Source organism: Cololabis saira, chromosome 8 (assembly GCF_033807715.1).
Source record: "Cololabis saira isolate AMF1-May2022 chromosome 8, fColSai1.1, whole genome shotgun sequence".
NCBI lineage: Eukaryota > Metazoa > Chordata > Actinopteri > Beloniformes > Belonidae > Cololabis > Cololabis saira.
Genome location: NC_084594.1, coordinates 46,503,342 through 46,524,994, shown reverse-complemented (window position 1 = coordinate 46,524,994; position 21,653 = coordinate 46,503,342). Strand labels below are relative to the sequence as shown.

The window sequence follows — 21,653 nt, the reverse complement described above, 5'->3', positions numbered from 1 at the left end:
AAATTAAAGTTATGAGGACACCGAACTTTATGATTTGACCGTTTAACGTTAGCTACCCAAAAATCCAACATTACCTGATACAAAATGGGAACCACAAATCCACGTTTCGGTGCCTGGAATCCAGTTGTTTCTGTGAATTGCAGCGATCCATTTGTCTCTCTTAGGCTTATTTTTCGGCAGTCTGTAAAACGATAACTCCGATTTCTTGCTAAATCTATGAGTACAGTCGATCGCACAACAGCTCTTTCCCATTTTAGATGTTTTCCAGTTACTCAAACTGAAAGTTTACGCTGACACTCAGTCTTTCTGCTACTCAGTCTTTCTGACACTCAGTCTTTCTGACACTCAGTCTTTCTGACACTCAGTCTTTCTGACACTCAGTCTTTCTGACACTCAGTGGGCGTAACCCACTGTGAAGTTGCATCTGTGACGTCATGCGCATTCCCTCTACGCAGACATCCACAGAGACAGGTAGAAGCAGCATTGCGATGATCAGAGGTGGGGGCTGCAGGTCAGAATGCAGCTCCTGAAGCTCCGGCCTGCAAACATACACAAAAGATAAAGGGGGGGGGGGGGGGGGGGGCAGACCAGCACACCAGCACAACAAACTACAACAACAATAGCTCTTTCTCTGATTTCCACCTCCTGACTCAGACGTCTGACTCCAACCCCCCGACCAATCGGTGGCCTGTAGTGTGATGATGTCAGATACAGCCGACTCAGCAGCTTAGAACCTCTGCAGAGTAGTTACAGAAAAGTATCTACTCAGCACGTTAGACCCCTGGTGGGAAAGAACCAAACCGAGGCGAGCCGAGCTGAGTAAGAACTAGTGGAAAAGCGTCATAAGACCAGCCCAGCACCAGCGACTAGTTCAGGATAGTCCCGAAGGTGCAAAACCTCTCCTAGGCTTTACCTGTTATTTCACCAACAAGGACAAGTGTGTACTGCTTTCCTGAGGTTAAGTGGAGTTTTATAAGGCAGGAATCTTCTCTCTCGTAGGCTCTGGCCACCGTTCGGATGGAGTTTGATGCTTTAGAGGACGAAGCCCATGCGATCCACGGAGATCTGTGGGAGCAGCTGAACGCCGGAGGACAGGTAACGCGTCACGATGTCGGGATCCAGAACGTACCGCAGAAAAATGCAAACCTTTGCACCTCTTCGTTTCATGTCATGTTTTCTGTGTAACAGCTTATTTAAAAAAATGAATCATCTGATCATTAGTATTAAGCAAATACAACCTCAGACAAACAACAACATGCACATGCAGACAATTTAGTTGGTACCTCCAGAAAACAGTTAAAGTGATTTCAATTGTGGCATCTTAAACTAAAGTCTGTCCTGTACGTTACATCCAAGGCGTCTTCTAACAGCTTCAACTAGTGGAGAAGACGGGATAACAGCCGATTATCGGCTTAAATTAAAGGCAGTTGGACTTGACAGTGACCCGTACAGTTACCCCAAGAACCAGTGGTCCATGGACATTAATATTTGGTACAGTTACCAAGAACCAGTGGTCCATGGACATTAATATTTGGTACAGTTACCCCAAGAACCAGTGGTCCATGGACATTAATATTTGGTACAGTTACCAAGAACCAGTGGTCCATGGACATTAATATTTGGTACAGTTACCAAGAACCAGTGGTCCATGGACATTAATATTTGGTACAGTTACCAAGAACCAGTGGTCCATGGACATTAATATTTGGTACAGTTACCCCAAGAACCAGTGGTCCATGGACATTAATATTTGGTACAGTTACCAAGAACCAGTGGTCCATGGACATTAATATTTGGTACAGTTACCCCAAGAACCAGTGTTCCATGGACATTAATATTTGGTACAGTTACCCCAAGAACCAGTGGTCCATGGACATTAATATTTGGTACAGTTACCAAGAACCAGTGGTCCATGGACATTAATATTTGGTACAGTTACCAAGAACCAGTAGTCCATGGATATTAATATTTGGTACAGTTACCAAGAACCAGTGGTCCATGGACATTAATATTTGGTACAGTTACCAAGAACCAGTGGTCCATGGACATTAATATTTGGTACAGTTACCAAGAACCAGTGGTCCATGGACATTAATATTTGGTACAGTTACCCCAAGAACCAGTGGTCCATGGACATTAATATTTGGTACAGTTACCAAGAACCAGTGGTCCATGGACATTAATATTTGGTACAGTTACCCCAAGAACCAGTGGTCCATGGACATTAATATTTGGTACAGTTACCAAGAACCAGTGGTCCATGGACATTCATATTTGGTACAGTTACCAAGAACCAGTGGTCCATGGACATTAATATTATGTACAGTTACCCCAAGAACCAGTGGTCCATGGACATTAATATTTGGTACAGTTACCCCAAGAACCAGTGGTCCATGGATATTAATATTTGGTACAGTTACCAAGAACCAGTGGTCCATGGACATTAATATTTGGTACAGTTACCAAGAACCAGTGGTCCATGGACATTAATATTTGGTACAGTTACCAAGAACCAGTGGTCCATGGACATTAATATTTGGTACAGTTACCCCAAGAACCAGTGGTCCATGGACATTAATATTTGGTACAGTTACCCCAAGAACCAGTAGTCCATGGACATTAATATTTGGTACAGTTACCAAGAACCAGTGGTCCATGGACATTAATATTTGGTACAGTTACCCCAAAAACCAGTGGTCCATGGACATTAATATTTGGTACAGTTACCAAGAACCAGTGGTCCATGGACATTAATATTTGGTACAGTTACCAAGAACCAGTGGTCCATGGACATTAATATTTGGTACAGTTACCAAGAACCAGTGGTCCATGGACATTAATATTTGGTACAGTTACCAAGAACCAGTGGTCCATGGACATTAATATTTGGTACAGTTACCCCAAGAACCAGTGGTCCATGGACATTAATATTTGGTACAGTTACCAAGAACCAGTGGTCCATGGACATTCATATTTGGTACAGTTACCAAGAACCAGTGGTCCATGGACATTAATATTATGTACAGTTACCCCAAGAACCAGTGGTCCATGGACATTAATATTTGGTACAGTTACCCCAAGAACCAGTGGTCCATGGATATTAATATTTGGTACAGTTACCAAGAACCAGTGGTCCATGGACATTAATATTTGGTACAGTTACCAAGAACCAGTGGTCCATGGACATTAATATTTGGTACAGTTACCAAGAACCAGTGGTCCATGGACATTAATATTTGGTACAGTTACCCCAAGAACCAGTGGTCCATGGACATTAATATTTGGTACAGTTACCAAGAACCAGTGGTCCATGGACATTCATATTTGGTACAGTTACCAAGAACCAGTGGTCCATGGACATTAATATTATGTACAGTTACCCCAAGAACCAGTGGTCCATGGACATTAATATTTGGTACAGTTACCCCAAGAACCAGTGGTCCATGGATATTAATATTTGGTACAGTTACCAAGAACCAGTGGTCCATGGACATTAATATTTGGTACAGTTACCAAGAACCAGTGGTCCATGGACATTAATATTTGGTACAGTTACCAAGAACCAGTGGTCCATGGACATTAATATTTGGTACAGTTACCCCAAGAACCAGTGGTCCATGGACATTAATATTTGGTAAAGTTACCCCAAGAACCAGTAGTCCATGGACATTAATATTTGGTACAGTTACCAAGAACCAGTGGTCCATGGACATTAATATTTGGTACAGTTACCAAGAACCAGTGGTCCATGGACATTAATATTTGGTACAGTTACCAAGAACCAGTGGTCCATGGACATTAATATTTGGTACAGTTACCAAGAACCAGTGGTCCATGGACATTAATATTTGGTACAGTTACCCCAAGAACCAGTGGTCCATGGACATTAATATTTGGTACAGTTACCAAGAACCAGTGGTCCATGGACATTAATATTTGGTACAGTTACCCCAAGAACCAGTGGTCCATGGACATTAATATTTGGCCACGAATACAGTTTCCTGATATTTATATGTACTTAATTTCTACGCCGGGGAAATACACGAAGCAAAGCTTGAAGGCTTACAAAAGTCTTGACGCTTGGTCCGACTTCAAGGCAGGATTTGTTGTAGAAATTAAAGTTATGAGGACACTGAACTTTATGATTTGACCGTTTAACGTTAGCTACCCAAAAATCCAACATTACCTGATACAAAATGGGAACCACAAATCCACGTTTCGGTGTCTGGAATCCAGTTGTTGAATTGCAGTGATCCATTTGTCTCTCTTAAGATTATTTTTCAGCAGTCTGTAAAACAATAACTCAGATTTCTTGCAAAATCTATGAGTACAGTCGATCCCACAACAGCTCTTTCCCATTTTAGATGTTTTCCAGTTGCTCAAACTGAAAGTTTACACTGCCACTCAATCTTTCTGACACTCAGTCTTTCTGACACTCAGTCTTTCTGTCACTCAGTCTTTCTGACACTCAGTCTTTCTGTCACTCAGTCTTTCTGACACTCAGTCTTTCTGACACTCAGTGGGCGAAACCCACTGTAAATTTCCATCTGTGACGTCATGCGCATTCCCTCTATTGCCTATTTAGTTTCATTTTTGTCAAATAGATGATGGGACACTGAAAACTGTTACATGTTGTGGCTCATCAGAGGTTGTATTTGTCTAAAACTAAGAACCACAATCAGGTGGGGGTTTTTTTGTTACATTTTTACATGTTGCCTGTCCAGTTAAATAAAGAAGAAAAACATATTCCATAGGATATATTCCTCACTTTCAACAGTTTTCCGGGATTTGTTTTCTTCCACTTCTTCCTGTCATTTTGTCACAATTACCTCCTAGAGTGAACTGGTGCGTAGACACATCCAGAAAGAGTTCTGGAGGGTCCAGGATGTGTTGGAGGGACTTCACAAGAGTAACTCGTCCAGAGGGACGGACACAGCCAAACACAGAGGTACCATGACTTCTGAGATCTTGTTTACTGGAACCCCTGTGTCTGTCTGTCTGTCTGACTGTGCTCACCACCTCCGTCTCTCTGCCCCACAGTGACCAGCGGTGCTTCCGGCTCCTTTAGCACCAATAGTCCTGCCAGTCCCCTGAGCTCTGTAAGCCTAACCAGTCCGCTCAGCCCCTTCTCCCCAGTGCCGGGCTGCCAGGCCTCCCCCACCAAACCACTGGGCCCGGAGGTAAGCACCGGACACACCCAGCCGGGGGGCCCCACTAGTCCAAAGCTTGGCCTGGGCCCATTCTCCCAATCCAGAGCCTCCCCTGAAGTATGTAGAAGGTTAAGCTTTCAACCCCGTCCCAAATCCTGCCTAGTGCCTAGAGCCAAAAACCACTGGGAACCTGACTTGATCCCACCTGCAGAACTCATCAACTATTATTATTATGCTAGTGAAACCAGTGAAGGTACCTGTCCTACCCCCACCCTACCTTTCCAGGCCCTCAAGACATCCGTAGGCACGTGGGACCCTGTAGTGGAGGAAACTGACCGAAGCCTGATTCGTAGACTGAGCTCAAAGCTTGGCCAACATTCAGATGGAGACAAAGTCAGAGCAGGAGAACAGAGCCGTTTGCTCCCTGTGCCTTGCCAGGACTCCAGACATATCAACCCCTCTTGGGAATCTGCCCAGACCTACTCTGATGTTCAGGCTGTCAGGTGGTTAACCTCTAATGGTGGCAGCAGAGAACTCCAGTTTGCTGTGAGAAAAGATGTAGGTCCAGAACTCTGTCCTGCCACCATCTCACCAGACTACCTGGACAGCTGCAGAGCAGTGTCTTCAAACAGACGCTGGTCTTTACCTGAATCCCAGACACTTCATCTGCAAGACCCCTGTCAGACTGACGTGTTTTCGTTCCACTGTAGTTCAGGCCTTTATGGACCCTCCGTCTCTCTGAGCCAGTCTCTTGGACACTCTGGGCGAGGTGCAAGGCCACTGACAGACCCCCACGGCCGGGGTCAGCTTAGCGTTGAACCAGTGACCTGTGTCATGAAGGAACCCAGTTCCCCTAGCAACCACTCAAGGAAAGCATTCAGGCAAACCCATTTTTAGCCTCTCCTAAACAAGAGCCCTGGTACCAGGGACAGATGATGCAGAGATCATTCACACAACGCAGGAAACAATAGTACAAGCAGCACATCACACGACCAGGAAAAAGGTCAACTTCAAACTTACAAAGATAATTCCCAGCTAAACTAAACACAGGTCCAACACCAAGCAGCAAAGTGAACACATTGTAAAAACGCAGAAATATAGAAGAAAGGAAGAATTAGCAACCAGCTGCTTCATGCTACAAACACAGACTGCTATCAATTTAAAGTTAAGACTCCACAAACTGCAGCAATGTAAACCCTGTTTTATGCTTAGCAAGGTTGAAATGTTGAGAAAAAAGGCAAAATTCATGAAATTTTGACTATTCTTGAAATTGTATTTCAACATTAATCTCGACATTTCGACTTTTTTCTCTAAATTGTATTTCGACGTTATTTTCAACATTTCGACTTTTTTCTCAATATTGTATTTCAACATTAATCTCGACATTTCCACTTTATTCTCTAAATTGTATTTCGACGTTATTCTCGACATTTCGGCTTTTTTCTCGAAGTGCACAATAAAAAAAAATCTTCCTCTCTCAAATATTTTTTCTCCTGCATGGCCCTCATACTCTTCCGTAGTTATCTGATTGTAGTTATCTGACCAGGCTAGGATATTGGGATATGGAGCTTCCCCACACAGTCGTCATGACGACCTCCTTCTGCTCTGAACTTTGCCTGGTTTGTTGTTCTCCTCATGTGCAGGACTCTCTTCTTCCTGTTCTCTGTTTCCCTCCTTTCTCAAACCTCCACCTCCTCTATGGGGATCTAGGAGAGTGCTCCCCCCAGGCCCCCCCTTCCCAAGTCCTATTACCCATTGGAGCCCTCCTCCACCTTCCCGCCCTCCGTCCCTCCCCTCCCGTTTGACAGCACCGCCTGGCTACACAACCTGGGCATCAGTGAAGCTTACCTTGACCGTGAAGAGTCTAACATCAGACAGGTATACAGGACCTTCTGCCCGTGTTCATCCCTTCATCACTTCATCAACTGCTGAACCTCATTAGTCACCAAAAACCATTCATGCCATGTCCACTTGTCCATCCATTTAACCAGTGTTCCACCGTCAATGGCCTCTGACACCTCCTCACCATTATCATCTCAGCCATTAATTCATCACCGCATTAGGCTGGTTGTTATGTTGATGTCAACTAAAGCTTGTTTCTCCACTAATGGTTAGTTGGTTAGCTGGCTTTAGCTGGTGGCTGTTATTCCAGCTACCACTAATGTCCACTAATTGGACATTAGTGGTTAGCTGGTTAGTTGGCTTTCATTCCAGCTAACCTCAAGAGCTTTTACACAAATGATTTTGACTTTAAAGCTGCTTTATGTAGTAAAATCACATCTCGCCACATGGACAACTGCTGTGTTGGCGAAGAGTCACCGACAAAGCCGTACTAATGAGTGGGGATGGCCCTGCACTTAGTACCACTAGAACTGTACTAGAGCTGTTTTTGTGTCGTCCTTTGTGTCTTGTGTCTGAAAAAGGAACTTTCTTGTGACATGCTCCCCCCCGTTGTCAGAAATGATTTTAACACTCGGCACACTCGGTTAACTCACATTCCGAAAAAATGTTTGTACATCATTAAGTGAATTATTGCCATTTTTAACAAAGTAACAAGGAAAAAAGAGAGTACCAGTACTTACTTTTGATAATGATTTTACCTGAACAAGTTTAAGTGAAAAAAAATCTGATCAAACAGTCATCAATCATCTGTAATGAGACCAAAGTCCAACCCCGGAAAACCTTTCATACTAATGTCCAGAGTTGTCTTGAGTTATACCACCAAGAAAAACTAAAACAAAATGAGTGAAGCATTTCCAGATGGTTCACTTACCAGAGGAAAAATAAATGAATATATACATATATATATATATATATATATATATATATATATATATATATATATATATATATATATATATATATATGTATATGTATATATATTATTTTTCTTTTCTTTTTTAACATAAACTAAAGTTTGGTTGTGCTGATGTCATAACCCACGACAGTTTCCCTCACTGGCTCCTCTACTTACTTTAATCCATGTTGCAATATAACTTCTGACCACTTGGGGGCCGAGTGCCAACAATCTGACTCCCGGGTTGAATGCCAGCTCCCATGCTAGAATGTCCAGTTCTGCAGCAGAAATAATCCTATTTACGACTTGGTTCAAAAAACAAACCAGTGTTGATCCTAATAGCTACAGTAGGTTTCATATCAATGACAGCTTTGGGGGTTTGAATGTTCTTGTACCACATCAAGTTGAATTTATTTAAAAGAATCAATGTATTTATCAGTGGCAGATCTGGGGGGTGGCTACTTGGGCTATAGCCCTGGTTGTTTTGTGAAGAGCCCTGGATCTCGCAGCATGTAGCCTGCCCGTCCAAAACAAGTGTTTCCTACGAGGCGAGCGCCTCCGCGGCAAATTCTAAACGTATACGCGGCAGATATCAATGGAATCAGAAACAAAAGAGGCTTCAAAACCACTCTTCCGAAATCCTATGCCTCACATCATAGTTAGTCTGTCCAGTAATGTTACAGTCCACTGGCATTATTGTACCACTGGCCGGCACATTTTCTACACCAATTGGACCCACTACGGGTGCACTTCAATGTGTCCATAACTGCATAAGAAGAAATCCAATCCCCTTGGAGTTGTCATGGACGTGAAACCAGGCTGCAAATATTTAATGTTTACTTCTGCACTTAAGTAGGACCTTCCAACATGGGAGTCAGTGGAGAGTGACTCGTTTCCCGAGCCAGCCTCTAGCGGCCACTTGAGGAACTGCAACAAATCCTTTTTCCGCATGACCCCTCAACCCAAAAGGTTGTTGCTGCCTAGTTGAGAGGCATGTTACGGTCTCACACATGACCGTTCTTGAGATACGCTGCCCCCATGTAGTCAAAAGTGCTTCGTTTCTTCTTGTACCACAGGTACAACAGGTGTTCTGCTGTAACTCAGCACACACAAAGGCATTCAACTGTTAACTGTCATTTTAATCATTTTGGACGTGTGCTATACTTTCTTTCACCTGCATGTTTAAAGTTGTTCACATGACCAATATGTCTGTGTTGCAGCCCAAGACTGGAGAGCAGAGCAGAATGAAAGATGTGCAGGACCAGGATAAACACACCACCATGAATAAAGGTAGAACAAACTCATTACACAGGATCGCAAACCATCATGTGCCTGCTGTGTTCACTAAAACGTAAAAGCAAGCTTCTTTTTGAACATAGAAGGACCATCTGTAATCTGTCTGTAGATGGTTGTAAAGCAGAACCAGAGAGACTGACAGGATAGAGTTCATATCCCTCTGCTCGATGATGCTCATGTTCTTCTTTCTTTTTACTAAATGCCAGTTGGCATTGTTCCTCCGAGAACCAAGTCACCTGCTGAAGAATTCCCCAAGAACTCTGCTGAGGTTTTGCGGCATATCTCCAGGGTAAAGTCAGCACCAGATTACATAATACTGCTAAGTTTGAACAAATTGTCTTCCTAAAATGACAGAGAGAGCATTTATATGTCTCCACAAGTTTTCAAGCTGTATTTTATTCAACCAAACCATTTGGGGTCACACTGGGACATTTTCCTTTTAATAACTTTTGATCTGTGCCCTCTGGTATCACTTTTATATGATCAGGTTTCTGGGTTTTTATGTAACGCCTTGTTCTAGGAGCGTCCGAAGAGCGCCGTGTTTCCCGCTGACGTCAAGTCCAAGATGAGCGTGGAGGAGCAGAACGAGCGGATCCGCCGCAACCAGAGCAGCTCAATGAGAGACAAAAGGCGAAGTCTGAACCTGTCAGGTGTCCAGATTCCCGCCAGCTACAAAGTGGTAAGAGCCAGCACACCAAGATGCATTTTAACAACAGCCCCAGCCATCTGTTGATGCTCCCAGAAAACTGAAGGCTTTCCCCGGGAGGAGAAGTCAGTACCTCCTTTTATTTTGATGGTTTGTTTGGGTTTTGGGCAAATTGTTTAGTACAGTCTATGTAAAATACAGTGCATGAAGCATCTGTTACGTAACACATTGGTTTTCTGAAGAGTGAATTTAAAGCATCTTTATTTCCATGAACTGTAAAATACAAAAAAAAAGAAAGAATATTTACTTTTCCTTTGTACAGCGGGTGCGCTGACATGTTGCCTTTAAAGCCGACAGGAACACAGCCACTGTATGTAAATCAAAATTACAGCCGAATGAATTTAGGAAGAAAACGGTAACTAAATCCCTGACAGTTGAAGGAGCTGCCGGCAGAAGTTTTCAGTTGAATATCCGATTTCAGATGTTTCGGTTGCAAAATCGGACGCCGGATTAGTAGAAACTGCCCATTACGTCCTTACCTTTGCATTATGACGATGAGGATGTGATAATGTCTAGCTATTGGCTGAGCCGACTGTCAATCAAAAGGATACACCTCATATTAGAAAAGAAATTGTTGCTTCATATAAATTAAGCAGATTTGGTGCAAGAAACCAATAAACGTCACTTGTTGCTTGTTGGGTCGAAGTTTAATCTCTTTAGGCTTCCAGGCCAGTAATGTCCTGATGGGAGAACCAGACTCCAGAAACAGCAGAAGCTCGGTCGGCGCTGGGATTGTCACAGATATTGATTTGGTGTGTGTGTGTGTGTGTGTGTGTGTGTGTGTGTGTGTGTGTGTGTGTGTGTGTGTGTGTGTGTGTGTGTGTGTGTGTGTGCACTGGCAGGTTCGGCGGCGGCTGACGGCTCATGAAATCGACATCAAGGACTTGGAGGCAGCAGTTCGGGGGGAGGGGCAGGAGTCTCCGTGGGAGGAGATCACTCGTCTCAGACAACTGGAGCAGTATGACATCAGCAGACAGGTGAGTTCAGCTGAGTGAGTCCAGGGTGGTGGTGATGGTGGTGTAGAGAGTCCTGCTATGCCGCTGGCCTGATCATCGAACCTGCAGTAAAAACTGTTGAGCTGGTTTGCTAGCCTGAGGCTGCCTGCAGGGCGTGGAGATGTTCTTCTGAACCCGGTGATGTCCTGCAGACCTCTCCACACAGGAGAGGGGTCAGGGTTGACAGAGAGGCGACTCTCCAGTCTTTCTCCGTAGCTCCTCTTTGCTCTTCTGATCTCCCTCAGCGTGTTCCTGGCCTGCTTGAACAGGGCTCCATCACCGCTTCTGTAGGCATCCTCCTTGGCTCGGCGCAGCTTCCTGAGGTTCGATGTGAACCAGGGCTTGTTGTTATTGTATGTGTAGAAGGTCTTAGTCTACACACACATGTCCTCACAAAAGCTGATGTAGGACATCACAGTGTCCGTGAGTTCATGCAGGTCTGTGGTTGCAGCTTCAAAAACACTCCAGTCCCATCCAGTCAAAGCAGGCCTGAAGCTTCAACTTTGACTACTCTGTCCACTTCTTCACAGTCCTTACTACAGGCTTAGAGGTTTCTAGTTTCTGCATGTGGGTCGGGATCAGATGAACCAGACAGTGGTCCGAGTGTCCTAGAGCTGCACGGGGGACAGAGTGGTATCATCCTTGATTACAGTGTAACAGTGGTCCAGAGTCTGCGTGTATAACGTATACTGTATGGGAATACGCAGTTTGACTGCTTTCAGAAGTAGGTGGTTACGGGAAGGAATTACATTGAAACATAAAGAACCTCAGACACTGTAAATATGCTTGAACCAATATTATTATTGAATAAACCAAAATAAAATAAACAGCAACAGTTGAGAGAAATCAAAACCCCAAAGTAACTCAGTCAGTCATTGGTCATAGTTCACAGTTCATAGTTTATAGTTCACATGCTCCCTGGGCTTAGCTCTCTGGGCTTAGCTCACCATTGTGTTGGTTGGAGAGGTTATGGAGGGGCTGTGTGGGTTATGGAGGGGCTGTGTGGGTTATGGAGCTGAGGGCCTGCCGTCCTGGTAGGTAAGGAACTGGCACATGCTCTCCGGGCTAGCTTAGCTCCCCGGGCTTAGCGCTCTGGGCTTGGCTCGCCATTGTGTTTTAAGTCATCCAACATCATTCAGATCTGAAAAGAAACCTGGCCCGAACACAAAAAAGGCCAATAATAAATAAATACATTTCCAAAACAATAATTCCAAAACAGTCGTTCAAATCAAACAGTGGTTTTTGCAAATCAAATGGTTTCTTCAAAACCACTATCAAAATAGCCAAAATCAAAACAACCAAACAAACCAAACCAAAAACTTCAAAATAGTCAGAGTAACTCACCAATTCTCTATAGCTCATCAGCTCATCAGTAACATCAGTGGGTCATTAAGCAGTAGATGGAGTCTAAAATGTCAAGATTTGATAGTTAGGATGTTTGTAAATATGATTTAATATTAGTTCAAATGATGAAATGTTTGGAGAGAGAGAAAGCATACAGACAATCCCCCAAAACAATGCACAGTGAGTTTGGTAGTTTATTCTCCAAGTCCATTATCTGGTCGGCCAGCAGCTGTGTAGCTTCAGTTATACACGCGTGCGGCGGGATGTAGGCGACGGATGAAAACTGAATAAAAAGGTCTGCAGTTTACAAAAAGTGTCTCTAAGCGGTCCGCTCTTGCGCCGCGGTAGCACATACACAGTGGGAAAGCCGGCGGCGGTCTGCGCTTTGTGCCCAGAGCGGATCGCTCTGCCACCGAGCTCGGCGACGCGCGAGAGGGCGCCTGCCGCAACGTTGAGCCACGCCTGCCTGCACCTGCCTGCACCTGCCTGCACCTGCCTGCACCTGCCTGCACCTGCCTGCACCTGCCTGCACCTGCCTGCACCTGCCTGCTCCCGGCCTGCACCTGCCTGCACCTGCCTGCACCTGCCTGCACCTGCCTGCTCCCGGCCTGCACCTGCCTACACCTGCCTGCACCTGCCTGCCTGCTCCCGGCCTGCACCTGCCTGCACCTGCCTGCACCTGCCTGCTCCCGGCCTGTGCCTGAATTGAACATTTAGACCAGACGATTTTTTTTTTTTTTTTTTAGTTCCGGGGCTTTTGGAAAAACATTCGGGGCTTGAGCCCAAGTAGCCACTCCCTAGATCCGCCTCTGGGCGGCGCCCTAGCGCCCTCTACTGGTCTCCAGCCCTCTGGTCAACCTTTGGTCTTCATGTCTCTGGTCATGTTCTGGGTATGGGTCTCTGTAAAGCGTCTAGAGACAACTCTGTTGTATTAGACGCTATATAAATAAAATTGAATTGAAATTGAATTGAATGTCTCTCACAAGGCAAAAAGGAAGCCTTGAATCTGCGCCGTTACCCTCCCGGGCCTTTACACCCGCATCAACGTGTGCAAGTGCTTATGAGCTCTGTGTTTGTTTCAACAGTTGGCCCCTGAAAAACTAGTGATCCCGGAGCGCTACATGAACTTGGAGCAGGACACCCCTCTGAGTCCGGAGGAGCAGAAGGAAAAGCAGAGGAAGCTGGATCGTATCAAGACCCTCATCGCCAAATCAAAGTAAGCTGTGACCGGCACTGAGTTCAGGGGCTCGTTGACTATCTCACTTTTAGTTTAGTTTCCAAAATGGTTCAAACATGTAAAAATGAAATCATCAATGACATAAAAAGAAATGAAAATTAAACAAATCCGGGTCAAAGAACAAACTAACCAATAGTACAGTTAATCCAGAACTTTTCTTTCTTTTCTAACTTCATCCAAGCTTCATCATTCAGCAACGCCCTGCACCCTAAATCTTCCCCATCCCAGTCACAGCTGTCTTCAAACAAATAAAAATGTACCATATTACCACACGAGAGCAGATATAGACTCAAACGGGAGTTTGAACATGAGTGGCCGCATTAAAATCCTTCTAACAGCATTTATTAATGTTAGCCTCTAACCTTGTATGCTGATGATATTGTTTTTTATATTTGTCAGAAATAATGATGTGCGTATAACTGTCAGTTTGCAGAACATGGTTCCCCTCCTGGACGGCCCGGTGGAGGGCGGGGCGTCAGCCGCCTCCCAGCAGCATCTGCAGGAGCAGGAGAAGCGCATTGAGATCTCCTGCGCTCTGGCTGCAGAGGCGTCTCGTCGCAGCCGTCTTCTCTCTGGTTAGCACTTTAACTTCAGACAGTAAAACCCACAGGACTGATAATGTCTAATGTATACTTATGCAATATAATATTAGCTTCTAAAGGTTGACTCAAAGGATGAATGCTTATTAAAGGTTAGCAGTGATGGAGTACACTAGAGAGTGATGTTTGGAATGTTGTTAACCCTTGTGCTGTCTTTGGGTCAAAATGACCCAATTCTTCCTTCCTTCTTTCCTCCTGCCATGCTCTCTCCTTCCTTCTTCCTTTCCTCTTTTCCTCCTTTTTTAACCTCCTTTACTCCTTTTTCTTCCTACCTCCCTTTCGTCATTCGTTCCTTTATTACCTTCTTTGCTTTTCCTTCCTTATTTCCTTATTTTCTCCATTCCTTCTTTCTTCCCTCCCTCCTTTCTTTCCTTTTCTCCATTCATTCCCCCCTCCCTTCTTTCCCTTTCTCCCTTCTTTCCTCCCTTCCATCTTTTCTCCCTTCCTTACTTCCTTCCTTCTTTCCTTCTTTTCTCCTTTTTCCCTCCCTTCCATCTTTTATCCCTTCCTTACTCCCTTTCCTACTTCCTTCCTTCTTTCCTTCTTTCTTCCTCACTTCCTTCTTTCCATCGTTTCTCCCTTACTCCCTTTCCTACTTACTTCCTTCTTTCCTTCCATCTTTTCTCCCTTCTTTCCTTCATTCCTTCTTTTCTCCCTTCACCCTCCCTTGACCCAAAGACAGCACAAGGGTTAAATAATTAGGAGAGTCATTGGGTTTATAATAATATTCCCCATAAATATATTGTAAACAATGTGTGCTTGTGATATTATTATAGAAATGTATAGGATATTTCTAAGATTTAACATTGACCAACGAGAACCTTTTGAACCTAAGGGCCCGATTTACTAAGATCCTAAATAAAGAGTACTAAATTGCGTGTGCACTGAAAAAGTTTGCGCGTGCCGTTTGCGTGTGGTTTGCGGGTGATCAACTAAGATTGCGTGCGCAATTGATAACAGGTGCAAACCTCAGTATTTAAATGAGGTGTCTTAAGGTTTGCGAGCGCAAACTCTGCGCCATGGAGAGTCTGGATGGAATGCACAGTCACAAGTCACAAGCGCAAAATGAAATTTGACGAGTTGGAGTTAGAGATATTAGTGGAAGAGGCAAATAAACACATTCATGAACTACAGCAAAGAAATTTAAACATTACCAAAAGAGGCAAATAAACACATTCATGAACTACAGCAAAGAAATTTAAACATTACCAAAAGAGGCAAATAAACACATTCATGAACTACAGCAAAGAAATTTAAACATTACCAAAAGAAACGCAATATCGGAGAACACCTGCGATAGAATAAATGCAGTTGGGAACACAAAAAACGGAAAAACGTCTGGTTTTTCATATTTCAATTTTAGGCACAGATCAAAAATACGAAATAGAAAAACGGGCCACAGGACCGAATTTGATTTTAATATTGAATTGGTCGGGTTTGCGTGACCCGGCGGTGCTCGGCATGATCTGAGGAGAAAAAGACATCAGACACAGAGCTGGAGAGCGCTTTGATTCAATCTATTTATGAGTTAAGTTTTTATTCAGATGTCCACAGTAGGCCTATATTGCAAATATTATATATTATATAGCAAACACTGACAGTAAATGTGTGACAGACGGGACCATCATATGGCCGTCGATTTAACGCAGAACCATAATTCAGGCGAAGCTGCAGTCTCTGCGCTGATCCTGACACAGCGGGTCGGAGCGGATTTGGTCATGATGTTTAACCTGTGTTTTGTGATTAATAAGCACGGGTTTTAATTAAATGTAATTTACGAAGGATGATTTCACGTTCAATAAGATAAGTAATCAATAAAATACAAAGTTTTGGCACAAAGGCTTGGCCTGCTCCACTCCTGTGGGCGAGTGGAGGGGGGCACATTAAAAGCAGGTGCACATATAAGGCGAAGAACTAAAGAAAAAGTGGCCTTTAATAAAACTTGTGCAACCATTTTTAAAATAGCATGCAGCAGAATAAAGACTCTCTCTCTGCACTTTCTTTGATTTTGGATGTCGCCTCCTTGCCACAATAACAGCAGCAGCAGATTAGCACCTTCCTTTCAAACGTATTAAATACAGACGCAATCACAATACGCGCAACTACTTTCAGGCTTGGTAAATCTCATTGCGTGTGGTAAATGGACATATTTGCATCTTCCCCTCCCAGTATTTAGCGCTCTCTGGCGGGTACGCCCCATATTGATTATTCATCAGGGCAAAAGTACTAACTGAATTGCGTGTGCAATTTAGCGCATTTGAGAGACGCAGTCCTCTTTGCACGCTGTTAGTAGATCAGCTGGCACTTTGGTTTGCGGGTGCTGTCAAGTTTGCACAGGTTTTAACACACGCAAACCTTTAGTAAATCGGGCCCTAAGAGTTCAAAAAGTGCTTAAAGCTGCTCTATGAAGCAGTTCCACCTCTGACCACGTGGGGGCAGTGTATCATGAGAAAATGCACGTACCAGTCTGCTGGTATGAGACACAAAAGAAGGGCAGCTCTAGTGGGATACAGTAGTCCCACAACATGTATTGAGAAAAGTGGCATCAACATCAGATCTCTACACCTCCATGTGGTAGAAAGTGGCACTGCCACATAGAGGACCTTTATTATTTATACCATATGGTCCTTATGTGTCCAGTTTAAAATATGAGCTGCTGAATGTGCTGTATGTATTGGTACACACATTTATGGGTCAAAGATGATGTTCACATCCACAACATCAGATCTAAAGATGTTCTGATGTTGTTTTAAAGACCAAATACCAGCAAATCTCTTCACCACCTAATCTGCTTGTGATCCACATGTGAATGTGCCAGCAGCCCTCTTTCCCAGCCACTGCACTCTGCTTGTCCTGTTCATTCTTTATTTAGCCGTTTAGCCTCTGTTCACCCCTAACCCCCCCCACACCTTGTCCTCCCAGCCCAGTGTGCCTCCAGCCCCCCCACGTCCCCGACCAGCCTGGTTCCCACCCCGTCCTCTGCAGACTTTCCCAACTCTGCACACATCATGAAGGTGTGAGTCCTACCAGGTGAGTCTGTTCCCAGCAGCACGTGCTAAAGGTTTCTGCTACAAATACAAGGTTCATGAAGACGTAAAAAAAAAACTGAGTTAAAATTTGAAGTGTCTAAGGACCTTTAATATTGGATCCTTGAATTTTAGCTCGTAGCCTTCATCAGAAACCTTCAGAGCTGGGCACCACATCTCCCAGTCCCCATCTTTCCAATGTACACAACTTCAACACGAGGACACCACTGAGCAGCAGTTCAGGTCAGGTGCATGATGACAATAAACAAGAACAATATTCAAGAAAGCAGTTATTTTCAAGACCAGTTAAAACAGTCCCGGTCAGTCCATGTCCCAAGAGCCAATTGAATGAATGAATGAAAACCTTTATTGTCCCCGTAGGGAGATTCAGTTTGTCAGCCAGCAACAGAACAGTTTAAGAAGAGTTAAAATAAGTTAAAAAGAGTTAAGTTAAAAAGCAAAGTAGATTAGTTGGTAATAAAAACAGTTTAAGAGAATAAAAGTCCAGTACACATGCAAGAGCAAGTAGTGTGCAAAAAGTGCAAGTGTGCAAAAACACAAGTCCTCAGATCTTCCGCCCCTGTCTGGTGGTCCGTTGGCAACGCCTGCTTTTGGGGATTGTAGCACGGCGAGTGCCACGGGGCCCGACCGACAGGATAGAGAGGACACGGAGTTTAGTGCAGAATCCCTTTTATTATAATCACCCAAGACACGTGCTTCCAGCTCCTTCACAGCATCACTCAGCAGCTTCAGCTTCAGTCTGACCACCAGTCTCAGCAGCAGCTTCTCCTCTTATAAGGCTGGCAGGGTGGAGAGGTTGACGGGCCACACCTGTGTCCCGTCAGCCTGAGTGGCTGCAGCTCCTCCACTCTGCCACAGGGATGTTTGTTTTATTTTGCACCTTGCTTTTAAATAAGAGTATGTATAGGCTATTTATTTGCATCAGTGTATATTTTATTTGCACCTTTTGCTATAAAACAAAAAACAAAAACAAAAAAAAAACAGTCAATGAAAAATGAACAGTAGGAAGCCAAGAGGGTTTATAATAGATTAGATTAGATTATCCTTTATTTCTCCCTCAGTGGGGAAACTCACTTTGTGCAGCAGCAATAACTCAACACACACATGCAGGGGAGGGGTAAAAAGGTAAAAAAGTAAAAATATATAATTACGAAATATAGACTATATAGAATATGTTACGGTTAATGTAGAAATGTAGAAAAAATTTAGCAAAATAGCCGGCTAATGTGCAAAATAACCGTCAGGGCGGCTAATGTAGAAAAACGGCAGTAGCCGGTTAATCCTGTAGATGTGTCAGACCCCACACTTTTCCGGGCAGTGTAACGTTAGGATTCTTCAACAGCCATAAACAGCCTTGTCAACAACAAGCATGTGCAGCATATGGGCTTCTTCCATTGGCTGCTACGCACCAACTGACCTGATTGGAGACTGTAAGTGACCGGTTTGAAGCGCGAATTTCATCCATTCAACTGAACTGTAGGCTATTCTGTAGTAACTGGACTCTATCTACCAAATGAATTACGTTTGCTTAGTTTGTTTTGGTTTCATCAATTTGTGCAAATGGAGGAGGAGGAGAGACCTCATCTCATCATGATTTGGGTTTAGGAGCTTCACCTTCATGAGAGAGACTGTTTGTCTGTTTTGGAGGTGCAAAAAGAAGAATAGATGTTTCCTCACAAAGACTGTCACACTGGATATTTACAGTACATTTCCCAGACCTATAAGGCTGGTAGAGGTCTTTGCCACCTCGGTGGTAAAGCTCTATTCTGGGTGCCAATGACGTGATCTGTAGTTTGCATTATTCGTTTTGGAATACTATATTTAGGAATATACTGCATGGGATTTGGACTCAGAATAATTGATATAATTGCCACGGCATGCACGGTCAGCTGGAGACAATTGTCTCGAGCTGACCGGAGCATCGAGACTGGAGAGATGATTAAAAATGTGATGTTCGCGCACCATGAGCTTAAACATGTATGTACTTTGCAAAATAGCCGTTTTTCTACATTAACCGTAACATATATATTGCAATGGAAATAAAATAAAAGTAGTGTGAAAAAAAATAAATCAAAATAACAATAATAATATTACAAAGTTCACTCTCACTCATTTGACATAATTTGGATGGCTAAATTATTCACAAAAATGAATAGTAAATGGAAAATAAATTGAGTCTAAAGAATAAATATATATTTTTTAAATTATTATTGTTTTTCCATTTACAATTTCACGGACCACCTGCAATACCGCCACAGACCACCAGAGGGACCACCGGTTGACAATCCCTGTCCTGCACAGATCAAACCTTTTACATCTAATCCATCATCTGCTGTTGTTTTGCATATATTCCTGATGTATCACCGTCGGTTTCTTTCTCTCTTTCTCTTCTGTGGTTCAAGCTCTGGCTGCTGTGAACTTTGATGGAGCATCTTTCTGAGGATTCATCATAAACACCTAACAATGACGACCCCCCCCAGCAGCCTAACTGAAGCAGCAGAAGCATTGGAGGGAGCCCAGGCGGTGGATCTTCAGACTTCCCAAAACCTCCCAAAACCTCCCAAAACTTCCCAAAACTCCAACGTACTCTGACCTCCTGTAATCCATGTAGCAGACTGCTGAGCTCCACCTGTCAACTTGTCTTGTATTTCATTGTAATTTAACTCAGGATGTATTACACAGAGAGATACTAATGAACTCATGCTGAGCTGTTTGATACCCGTGACATTTCAATGTCACTGAAACCGAGGTCTAAATGAACCACTACTGTTGACGAGGAAGGGAGAGAGCTGTGGACACTCACGCTGAGGGAGTGCTTGTCACATCAACGCCGCTGAGGATGCAAATACTCGTGGACACTCAAAGCCAAGGGAAGACGCCCTGGTGGAGTGTGAAAGCCCCAGTGAGGCGGACATTGAGGCTCGGTGAGCCGCAGGGCTTTGTGACGGGCCGTGAGTGACCAGACGGAGACCTGCCGTCCTCTGGAAACTGTAAGGACTTTTCCTAAACTTACTGTGACGCCCGTTTCATCCGGAACGCCACCCTCACATGTCCATCATCCTCACACCGTCTACTCTGAGTGGGACTTTGGTAGGGAAGCATGCTTCATGTACAGAACCTGTAAGAAAGTGCAGTATGAACATGTGCAGGCCAAGTGAATGTGGTTGGGACTTTAAAGAGCTTGAAGGGATCAACGAGACCAGGAACACACTAATCCGGCGTGGGCCAGTTTTCATTCATGTCTTTCTTCATGGCATCAGCCCGTGTAAACTAAAGTCTGGATTCACTACCGTTGACACGTGTATGTGTGCACGTGTGTTCCTGTTCTGGTTTATTAGCCCTGTTGCGACCGGTGGTCCTTGTCGGAACCAAAGCCTTGTCCTGATGAGGAAGAATGTCTTATGTGAGGTCCTGTAAACTGAGATTAGGTTAGCGTTCAGGTTTGGGTTGGGCTGGGCAAAGTGAATGGAAGTCGATGCAATGTCCTAATACGGATGTATTTGCAAGTGTGTGTGTGTGTGTGTGTGTGTGTGTGTGTGTGTGTGTGTGTGTGCGTGCGTGCGTGCGTGCGTGCGTGTGTGTCCTTTTCTATGTCAGAATCAGAAAGTGGCTTAAACCACATCCCTCACCGTCAGCATCTCTGTCCTTTAGAGTTCATATACATGTAAATGACGAATTACGTCAGTAAATTAAATGTTTTCTATAATTCCTTAATGTGCACCGATTTACTCAATAGGTTTCCAGACCCACAAAGTGAAAAGGTGGAGGTGAGTCCATCTCCACCTGTGTATCGCTGGATGAACAGACATAAACGTGCAGCATGCACGCTGCTCTCCTCACCAGATAGTCCTCAATGAAGGGAAGTGCATCATCTGCATATCAGCAGTCCAGTAAAGTCCACTCACACTTCATTCAGTTCAGTTCACATCCGGGTTCATATCATGCTAGTTCATAAAAAAGAGCCAAATAATAAAAAAGCCACAATGGTCATGTGGTAATTTTCCAACTTTTCTGAACAGGATGGCATTAGAAGAATGAAAGCTGCAGATGATATTTAGAATATATTTCTTGATCCCCAGAAGTGAAAAAAAAGTATTTAATTGAAGTGTATTTTATTTGTGTTAGTTCTTTAATATTTTAGTTCTAAATTGGAAGATTATTGTGATCTTGACATATTAGAATAAATATATTTTATTGTTTTTCGTCGCTCAAAATAAACATCATACTCGCGAAAGCCGGTCTACATATATATAAAGCCGGTATACATATATATAAAGCCGGTATACATATATATAAAGCCGGTATACATATATATAAAGCCGGTATACATATATATAAAGCCGGTATACATAAAGCCGGTACACCCGCCAAAACGCCATCCATTCGTTGCGACTTTAACCCCAGCAAGGCCAAGTATGGAGAAATGTAAGAAAAGTTTAAGGAAAGTAGTTCAGCCTGGCGGCTGCTTACCATAGTTGCAAG

The 21,653-nt window shown here is 43.7% G+C and overlaps 1 protein-coding gene across 11 annotated transcripts in view; it reads left to right on the top strand.

The window, feature by feature from the left end:
• Positions 1–21,252, top strand: part of plekha6 (pleckstrin homology domain containing, family A member 6) — a 132,085-nt gene extending 110,833 nt beyond the window's left edge. For 8 of the 11 annotated variants that reach the window (XM_061728151.1, XM_061728147.1, XM_061728152.1 and 5 more), the window contains 12 exons: positions 1,000–1,095; positions 4,837–4,948; positions 5,041–5,180; positions 6,861–7,028; positions 9,168–9,237; positions 9,450–9,532; positions 9,764–9,922; positions 10,792–10,926; positions 13,374–13,504; positions 13,952–14,100; positions 17,047–17,154; positions 19,574–19,710. In XM_061728151.1, the coding sequence (XP_061584135.1) occupies positions 1,000–1,095; positions 4,837–4,948; positions 5,041–5,180; positions 6,861–7,028; positions 9,168–9,237; positions 9,450–9,532; positions 9,764–9,922; positions 10,792–10,926; positions 13,374–13,504; positions 13,952–14,100; positions 17,047–17,144 (1,341 nt within the window). In that variant the 3' untranslated portion in view covers positions 17,145–17,154; positions 19,574–19,710. Of the gene's footprint in view, positions 1–999; positions 1,096–4,836; positions 4,949–5,040; positions 5,181–6,860; positions 7,029–9,167; positions 9,238–9,449; positions 9,533–9,763; positions 9,923–10,791; positions 10,927–13,373; positions 13,505–13,951; positions 14,101–17,046; positions 17,155–19,573 lie in introns of all 11 variants that reach the window. The other 3 variants (XM_061728144.1, XM_061728149.1, XM_061728153.1) reach the window with 3 other exon arrangements.
• The last annotated feature ends 401 nt before the right edge of the window (positions 21,253–21,653 follow it).